The sequence below is a fragment of the Panthera uncia genome (assembly GCF_023721935.1).
Source record: "Panthera uncia isolate 11264 chromosome A1 unlocalized genomic scaffold, Puncia_PCG_1.0 HiC_scaffold_17, whole genome shotgun sequence".
NCBI classification, from domain to species: Eukaryota; Metazoa; Chordata; class Mammalia; order Carnivora; family Felidae; genus Panthera; species Panthera uncia.
This window is the reverse complement of record NW_026057577.1, coordinates 139,134,848-139,144,798: the sequence shown is the minus strand read 5'-3', so window position 1 is coordinate 139,144,798 and position 9,951 is coordinate 139,134,848. Positions and strand designations below refer to the sequence as shown.

At 49.1% G+C, this 9,951-nt stretch overlaps 1 protein-coding gene across 1 annotated transcript in view; it reads right to left on the bottom strand.

Annotated features, from left to right (window-relative positions):
- Nucleotides 1–6,883: 6,883 nt before the first annotated feature.
- MYO10 (myosin X) overlaps nucleotides 6,884–9,951 on the bottom strand; it is a 231,308-nt gene continuing 228,240 nt past the window's right edge. The window contains exon 40 of the mRNA XM_049648266.1: nucleotides 6,884–8,365. Coding sequence (XP_049504223.1) covers nucleotides 8,264–8,365 — 102 coding nt within the window. The 3' untranslated portion in view covers nucleotides 6,884–8,263. The remainder of the gene's footprint in view (nucleotides 8,366–9,951) is intronic.

The following is a 9,951-nucleotide window of genomic DNA, read 5'->3' as shown; positions in this document are numbered from 1 at the left end:
ACACGATCGGTTGATAAACTAGGTGTTTCATCACGTCAGCTGTAAATAGTGACACTTTTAAATCTCACCCATTCCTCATACGTTTATCCCTCTTTTTGGCTTACTGGCATGGCTAGAACTTTCTCAGCGGGGGTGGGGGAGGGGGGCGGCACTTATCTGTCCCCCCTGCGTCAGCTGAGTGGCCTTGCAGGCCGGGGGCTGAGAGTCATCTGCAGGCCCAGCATTTGCATGTCGGGCGGTTGCTGTTGGGAAGATGTGCCCCTTTGGCTCCAAAAGCACGTGTCCCGTGTCCCGAGAGCCTAGCAGATGTCGTAGTGCCCCCCCCCCCCGCCCGCCCCCGCCCTGTTTGACCTTAGCTTTGGGTGTCATGTGGGAGCCCTCCTGTCACACTCTGTCGGGAGAGGAGAATTAGACCCCACCTTTTGATGGGAGGATCGTCAAAGAATTTGTGGGTATGTCTAAAGACAGCACGGTGGGTTCTCCGGCCCAAATTATTTACATTTCTCCTTCACACGTTTCTGGGCACGTGATGCCAATCCCATGACTGGGGCTCAGCTCCACTGACTGGGAATCATTCTCCATGGGTTCTTGGATACACCCTGAGTCATCCTTCTTTTTTTTCCATCAGTGCCACAGACTTCTATGCCTCCCGGTTTCCCCTGTGGGAATGACGGTCTCCATGGCAGTTATGGCTGCCCCACGACCGTCCATGGGGGACAGAAAACTTGCCTCCGTAGCACACAGCTCTTCCAGTCCGTGTTAACCAGCTGCACTTGAGAAACTACACCCAACGAGCCTCGTTCACCCTGGAACTTGACTGACGTGACAAAATCTTGGGCTTGAGGCCCGAACCCTGGATGCCTTAATAAGCAAGGCTTTGATGGGTCTGGAGAGGGAGGGAGTGTATTTTGCGTAGAGCTAGTGGCTGGAATAATCTGCAGACGCACCCACGTGTTGAGGTTAAGACAGACCAGTTGGGGGACAGTCCCTGTGGGGCTTGTCTGTCTCTCTGTGGCCTCCTTACATAGGCGTGTTTAGCACAGAATCTTCAGGTTGGTGAGATTTCTTTCATGTCTGCCTTGTCCTCCTCAGGTGTAGGTCGCCCTGGCCTCACAAGCTATACGGTATCTGTTCTACCACATTCTATCAGAAGTGGAGTGACTATGGCTGGCCAATACTCACGGGGGTTACAGTTCACCTTTTTTATGGGAGGGGTTATCAGGAAGTTGCAATGGTTTTTTAATTTTTCTAATGTTTATTTTGAGACAGAAAGAGTGTGAGTGAGGGAGGGGCCGAGAGACGGAGAGAGGGAATCCCAAGCAGGCTCCGCACGGTCAGCCTGACGTGGGACTACATCTCATGAATCCATGACCTGAGCCGAAACCAAGAGTTAGATGCTCAACCAACTGAATCATGCAGGTGACCCAAGAAGTTGCAAGGTGTATTATTTTGTTGTTGTTTTTGTTGTTTTAAGGTTATTTATTTTGAGAGGAGGGTGGGTGGAGAGAGAGAGAGGGAGAGAATCCCAAACAGGCTCCACACGGTCAGTGCAGAGCCCAGTGTGGGGCTTTATCCCACAAACCGGGAGATCGTGACCTGAACTGAAACCAAGAGTTGGACACTCATCTAAATGAGCCACCCGGCGCCCCAAGAAGTTGCAACATTTTTTAAAACTACCACACACGCTAAATTGCAAGGGAGGCTGGGGAATGGATTCTGTAGCTTAGCGTTGACCACAAGCTATGATTTAGGGCAATTCTATTATAAAAGGTCAAAGAAGAAAAAGGACAAATGGTCAAAGGGCAGATCCCCAGGGGATGGTTAGCAGTCTCCGCCCCAGGCAGCTTTGCAAGAGATTAAAATCAAAGCCAGGTTGTCACAGCTGAAGAGATTATGAGCAGGGCGGAAGGTCATTTCAGGCAAGAGAAGAATCTGTGTGGACGGATACCTGGAAAAAGGACTGAGGGGGTCACGTGTGTCTGTCTACATCAGGGGAAGCTGGTGATGGCACAGTGGTAAACGAGGGGCGTGTCCACGTAAAGAAGAAAGGATTTGGATTTTCGGGTAGCTTTGTGAGAGAAGCAAGCTTTCAAACTTGGATACGAATGCTCTGTCCCCTGTAGTTTTGTCATTTTTCCGCCAAGTGTGCTTAGATTATAAAAGTGGCCATAATTCTTCAACCTCTTGCGTGACTTTGTAGCAACTTCCATCATGATACGGAGGGGCGCCTGGGTGGCTCAGTCGGTTGGGCGTCCAACTTCGGCTCAGGTCATGATCTCGCAGTTCGCGAGTTCGAGCCGCGCATCGGGCCCTGTGCTGACAGCTCGGAGCCTGGAACCTGCTTCGGATTCTGTGTCTCCCTCTCTCTCTGCCCCTCCCCTGCTCATGCTCTGTCTCTATCTCAAAAATAAGGAAAACATTAAAAAAAAAAAAAAAAGATACGGAGTCTGGTTCCCCACCTCTTGGCTCTGGTCTGGCATTGGGTCTGGCTTTGGCCAGTAGAATGTCGCAGACGTAACAGTGTGCCAGTTTTGAACATAAGCCCCAAGAGGCTCTGCCTATACCTACTCGCTTTCACGAGACCTTGCCAAATGCCGAGAATCAGCCAAGGCCAGCTGACTGCGACCGAGAGAGAGATCACGTGGAACAGAGCTCAGCCCTCCCGCTGAGGCCCCAGACACAGGAGAAAGCCGAGGCAGCATCCACAGAGTTGACCCGGATGCAACCGAACTAAGTCACGAATGAGCCCAGCTCCAACTGATGACCTATAGAATCGCGACCTGAATAAATTGTCGTTTCAGCCACTGAATGCTGGAACGATTTGTTGCACAGCAAAGCTGTTAGAGCAAGTTAAAGAACCTGCTTTCTGGATCTCAGGATCCTCAGGGTAAACACGGGTTTGCTGGCACCCCCACCATGGCTACTGGGGGGCCACGATGGGAGGGAGGATGGTACGCGAAGCCTGAAACAGGGCGTTCTGAGCAAATGGTACGCTAATGTCATGGATCACATCGGAGGAAGTTGGTCCAGGGAAAGACACAATGAGAGTAAAAGGAGGCATTACTTACAAATCCCCATTCCGCTCATTTCTGTCTCCTGGATTTTCCTCGGTCATGTGTTCTACTGGCTTGTGCTCACGTATCACAAATCTGCATTTTTCGGCTCCGCTGTCTTTGAAAACTCCCACCCTCACGCTCGCTTGCTGGGCCCCTTCGACACATTAGCAGGTGGTCCGATTAGAGTCAACTTGTTTCATCTATTTACATCTTTTACCCCCCAACTTGTCTCCAAGCAAGACAATTTTTCTATTTCCTTTGCAACCCCCACTGAGATAGTGTGTGTGCGTGTGTTTTTTAACCCAAATAAGAATTTAGTAAATATTTAGTAAATTAAAGTCAACTAAATTATGTTGTGGTTGGTGTTGATCATTGGGGTTACCTTATTTCTAATCAGGAGGCCTGTCACATTTGCTCAATGTCAAGTCACTAAGTAAACTTACAGAGAACAAGTTCCCCCAAGAGATCAGAGTTACCAGAATCCCTCATTTTCCTTTCTGGCATGTCTTGAGGGATTGATGAGAATTCTAATTCGGCAACTAGTTCCCACCAGCAATGTCTGGATGCCTAGGGGGAGTCGACCCTATTTATGTCTCAAGCCACTAATCAACTGTAATCCTGTCCTTACTTGAAAGGGAAAAGAAGTCTCTGGGAAAACTAAAGATAGGAACAAATGATACACTTTGAAAACCTCTTTAATTTTCCCACAGAAACTTTGCCCCACACAAAGTGCTTAAAGCTTTCTAAGTATCTTTTTACTTGCTTTAGAGGTTTTCCTATGAAGAAGATGCAACTTTCTTATTGAAAAACTGTTGACTGATGTATCCTTTCTGTGGTGTGCAGGACCAAGCTTTCCGAGCCAACCACACACCCCATCCAGCTCCACATTGTGCCGTCACCTTGGAGCCTGAAACGAGCCATGGTGGGAATGACGGACGCCATGAAAACCGGCCAACACTACAAAGCGGGACTGTTTTCCTCAGGGAGAGCCGGTGGCTAAACATTTGCCAGCACATCGCTGCCTAAGCTCCAGGTACCTGGGAATTACAGCTTTCCTCCTCTTGAGCACAAACACAAAGCTTCACCAGGAAAACATCAGGCACCTTTCTCCCTGCCGGGCAGACTACTCTTTAGTGGGGGAGCCCATAGAATGGGGACAAAATGAAATCATGACCAAGATCTGTGCTGAGTAGGGAAGAGGGTGGCGTGAGACAAGGCGAGAGGTAGGCGGGACAGAGAACACAGCCCTGGAGTAGAGATTCGTATGTTGGTGAGACAAAGTTAGAGCTTTTAGGAGAGGGATGCCTTTGGGTACTTTATAAGGATCCCTCCAGATGTCTGGTCTGTCAACAGCATATATAGGGGGGAGGGTTACTTAGAAATCCCCATTCTGCACCTGAGGTGGTAGAACACAGAGGCCAATGAAGATGCTGTCTGGAGCTAGGATAAGGGAGTTGGAGCATGGCTCCTGACCTTTGCCCTAACAGCCGCCCCACACCATCTCCTCCCCCACACCTGCACTTGGGCTGCTTCCAGGGCCTTCCGCCATCCTGCAAGGCCAGCTTAAGACCCAGCACTCCCTCACCTGCAGTCTTCCCTGGCCATCCCGGTCACATCTCTACCTGCTCTGGACAGGCATGACGCTGGATGTCTTGGGCCATGTGAAGGGAGGACAGTGCCGCTCTCCCGGAGAGGCTTTTGTCCGTATGCTGATGGCTCGAGTAGAAATGAGAGACGATGCTGAGCCAGTCTATGCTGATGAGGACGTGCAGGGAGAGAAGGGAAGCAGAGAGCTCGTTCAAAATAGCGGGCAAGAAATGCTTGAAGCAACAACCTCAAAACTGGGGGCTCTAGTCCTTGTATAAAACGTGGAGGCAAAATCCTAATTATAACGGACCATTGTGATACCGTTCTGTGGTTCTGCAAAATGTTACTATTGGGGAAACCAGGCGGAGGGTATCTGGGTCTCCCTGTATGTGTTAATGCAGCTTCGTCTGCATCTGTACCGCTTCTAACAACACATTAAAACAAAGGAAGCCGCTGACACGTAAAGGCCTATGTGTAGAGACCTGTGTTCTGGCTTTGGTGCTGCTGCTGTGCCTAAGTTGAGGCACTCTGCCTTCCTTTGCCCACTTGCTTCATTTACAGCTGGGGAAGAGGCAGCCTTCTGCGATGCGGGAAGTCACAGTGAGTCCCGAGTGGTGAGCAGGGCAGGAGGCCCTTCTGCCAATTTCCCTGTGGGCTGGAAATGAAAAAAACCACCACCCGTGGAGTCTAGCTCATCTTCCTTCTCATCTCGAGGCCACAGGCGCTCAGCATCACCTGCCTTCAGGGGACTTCCCAGTCCCTGTGGAGTGGGAAGCCGCTCTGGACACGAGCAGAGGTGAGATTCAGAGGTAAGAGAAAGGGACATCCGGGGGACTGGTACCACTCATGCCCCACGTCTGGCCAGGGCAACCAGGTGAGATCCCGGGGTGAGCGCTGGTTCTTTGGGTAGATCAGTGGCCGGACAGGCTGCCTCTGTTTCTGCTCCACAGTGAGCAAGGCTGCAACCAGGCCGAAGGGTCAGATTTCACCATCCGGCACATTATGGGGCTACAAGACCATTTGACATAAACACACATTTCAAGGCCTTAGACTTCTGGATTTCACTGAATCTTTACTTTCTCTGCCTTCTTGGAGTCCTGCCGCATGTCTAAAAGAGCAGTTAAGAGGTCTACACGTCCACTTAAAGATAATTAAGTTATGAGACGTGCAGCTTAATGATGCCAAAAGCATGAAAACCAAACCAACAATCAACAGAACTAAAAGGCAACCAACAGAATGGGAGAAGATGTTTGCCAATTATATATCGGATACAAGGTTAGTATCTGAGATCTACAAAGAACTTCTCAAACTCAACACCCATAAAACAAGTAATCCAGTGAGAAATGGGCAAAAGAGGTGAAAACTTTTCGAAAGACATCCAGATGGCTAACAGACACACGAAGAGATGGTCAACATCATTCATCATCAAGGAAATACAAATCAAAACCACAATGAGAAACCATCTCACACCTGTCAGAATGGCTAAAATTAAAAACTCAGGAAACAGCAGATATTGGCAAGGATGCAGAGAGAGGGAACCCTTTTGCACTGTTGGTGGAAACTCAAACTGGTACAGCCACTCTGAGGTTTCTCAAAAAGTTAAAAATAGAGCTGTCCTAGGACCCAGCAACTGCATTTGTAGGTATTTATCCAAAGGATACAAAAACGCTGATCCAAAGGGGCACATGCACCCCAATGTTTATAGCAGCACTATCAACAACAAATTACGGAAAGAGCCTAAATGTCCATTGATTGACGAACAGATAAGGAAGTGGTATGTGTATATATATATACACACACACAATGGAATATTAATGAAAAGGAAATCTTGCTATTTGCAACAACACGGATAGAACTAGAGTGAATTATGCTAAGCAAAATAAGTCAGAAAAATAGGATTCACTCATGAAATTTAAGAAACAGATGAACATGGGGAAGGGAAGGAAAAATAAGATTAAAAACAGGGAGGCAAACCATAAGAGATTCTTAAAATGAGAGAACTGAGGGTTGCTGGAGGGGAGGTAGGTCGGGGATGGGCTAAATGGGTGATGGGCATTAAGGAGGACGCTTGTTGGGATGAGCACTGGGTGATCTATGTAGGTGATAAATTGCTAAATTCTACTCCTAAAACCATTATTATACTATATGTTAACTAGCTTGGGTTTAAATTAAGAAAAAAAAAAGCAAACCCAAACCCTATAATGTCTTTCGAGTCACCCTGATAAAGAAAACACACTGAGTGATAGCTAATATCTTTTATTGTCAGACTTTCTTTGAGCCAACAGACCATGATTTCGCATAGCTGTCCCGGAGGGATAAGGCAATTTTTTTTTTTCTTTCTTTGTGGGTAGACTTAGTTGGCCTAAGTCTTTACAACTCTTCTATATAAAAATAAAAGTCCGAGACCAGATTATTTTTTTTTCTGGTCATAAACACTGATTTATTTACAGGCACCTGGTCAGACTATCATTATAAACTTGGGAGAAGACGTATTATATTAAAGCCTCAGCATTTATACTGTCAGGGTCCTTTACAAGACTCGCTCATGCATTACACCCTTCGGGAACGCGGCATCTTGCCGCCATATCCATCGTGGTATTTGGTAATCTACCCGGAGCGATCGAGACTAACCTTCAAAGAAAACTTTTTCTTAACTTAAATTTTTTTAGGAACTAAAGACTCAAAAAATGACTTCATATCGTTCTAAAAACAGCACTGGAGCCAGCTGTTGAAGAGTGGTTTATAAATACAATTATTTGTATAGGCTGCATATCTGTTTATAATACAGCAGATGCAGAGTGCAGACTTTTGCTACACGTAAAACAGAACGGGGTCAAAAATGTGGTTTTCGAAATACAGCAAAGACAGGAAAACCCAGGATTCTGGTGTGTTAATAAAACCACCTCATAAAGTAACGACTGAAGACTAGAACTCTGAACTATTAAAATATACAGACTGTTTACACCATTGCACATCCTTTTTCCCTTTGCTTTTAATGCTCATGAGACAGTGATTAAAGTGATGAGTTTATGAACACATGGGCGCACAGGCAGGCACACAGACTTAAAAGATGAAACAAACAAAAAGAAGTTAATATATGTCCATGAGGAAGGCTGCCAGCAGCACTCCAACTAAAATATCCTGTCCCCTTGTGCTCCCTCTGTCCCCCCTCCCGACCCCCTCACCTTCCCTCCAAGTAGGGAAATCAGGCTGGGAGGTTAGTGCAGAATTGATAGATGAACACCCCCCACCAAGCTTTGTAAGTCTCCCCCCAAACAGGGGCTGGGGGGGCATTTCCCTTCAGTAGCACAGTTAAGGTCAATTAGTGTTGGTTCCACACGTTAAGGCACTTCTGGCTGCTTTGGTGGCAGCGTGGGGGCTTTTTTCCTCTCTGTCTTAAGGCATGTGTCATCTAAGAGTAGTAAAGCTTTCGAAACTGGACGGACTGTTAAGGTTGACAGCTTAATACGGGATCGCAGACGTCGACGGGGCGAAAGGACCCTGGGAGACGCCTCCCTCCGACGAGGGGCTTCCGGAAGCGGGGGCAGCTCTGCCCTAGCCGGCCGAGGCCAGAGGGTGGCCCATCCGGACGCTGAAGACACGCCGACTCCCTCCCGCCTTCACCTGGAGCTGCCCTGGCTGCTCACGGAGCGCGACGCGCTGTAGCGTTTCTTCACGATCATGCTGATGTAGGCTTTCATGAGCTTGGCCACATCGACCACCTGCCCAGGGGAAGCAGAAGGGGCACACGGTGAGAGTCTCGGCCGGGACGATGGGCCTCCCACCCCGTCCCCCAGGTTTGGAGGAGGCCGAGAGCTCAGCTGCTTTAACCTGTTTCTGGGCAGTGAGAAGGGAAGTCGTGGCTTCTCCGAATACGGTGTGCACCACCTGGTGGTCCTTCCACACAAAAATGACAATTCTGCGTGGTGTACAATTGTCAGATTTCACACGTTAGGGGAAAAAAAACAAACCCGCCCGAGGACACTAAAGTCTGTGGGTATCGTTAGGGCTGGGATCACTATCCCCACTTAAAATGATGGTAAATGAGGGGCCCCTGGGTGGCTCGGGTGGTTAAGCGTCCGACTCTTGGTTTCGACTCAGGCCATGATCTCGTGGTTCATGAGTTCGAGCCTCACGTCAGGCTCTGCACTGACGGTGTAGAGCCTGCTTGGGAGTGTGTGTGTGTGTGTGTGTGTGTGTGTCTCTCTCTCTCTCTCTCTCTCTGCCCCTCCCCTGCTCATCCTTGCTCTCTCTCAAAATAAATGTTAATTAAAAAAAAAAAAAAATGCTGGTAAAGGCCTGAGCCCACAATCCCACAATCCCAGCTGGTGAACACTGTATCGTAGTCAACTCGTCATGCTGCGGCTGCAGAACAGAAAGAGGCTCAACGGGCCTGCGGACAAGTCACAGGTGCCGGCTGCGACTTCGTATTAGCTCCTTCCCGCGATGCAGTCACCGCCACCCCCTGGGCCCCGACCCTTCTCAGGCTGGCCTGCATCCCTCTTCAGGCATCCTGACCTCCTTCCCCCTCCCTTTTAATCCCGTCCAATCCCACCCACGGCAGTTGGTAAAACCACGGTCACTGCATCAGGCACGATCAGACGCCCACAGTGGCTCCCTCTCCTTTCCTGGCGTCGACCAAACCTGGCAGCCGGGCGCCTTGGACCCTCCGGTCAGGGGCCCCGCCTCTTCCGTCTCACTGCCGGCCTCCCGTCGGCCTAGTCTGCCTCCTGCACCGCAGCCCTGGTGTCACTGCTACCTCCCAGCGCCCTGGGCGCCCTCCTGGCCTCCGGTCCTTCACTCTGCACCAGTGGCCAAACCGGAAGCCAGTCACTCATGTCCGCTTTCCACCTTTGCTCGCTAGGAGTCCCCTAAGCAGAAGCCCTTCATAAAGGCTTCTGGATTTATCATGATGCTGATGACTGCATTTTAAGCTTCAGAGCAGATGGCACGCACATTTAAAGGCTCTTTCTTGCGATTCTGTGAGCCAGAATTAGCTCCGGCCAGGGTGGTCGTGCCCCTCGCTCCCTCCAGCTGGCATTCACTGCCGTAATCATCAGCTGATTGGCACGAGGCTCTATTGCCAAACTATATATATTCTGGACATCTACATCATTCCTTTCCCCTTTCCTCTAGGGGTAAGACCCACCAATAAAACGAAACCAAATTTCTCTGCTGCAAACATAGAAGAAACTGGAGATTCGATTTTGGCCCCCGAGGAACCTGAAGCTGGGGAGGGACCGCCACGCTGTAATTTCATATATTTTACAGCAAAACAAAATTACCCAAAGGCCCCAAGAAACGGGGT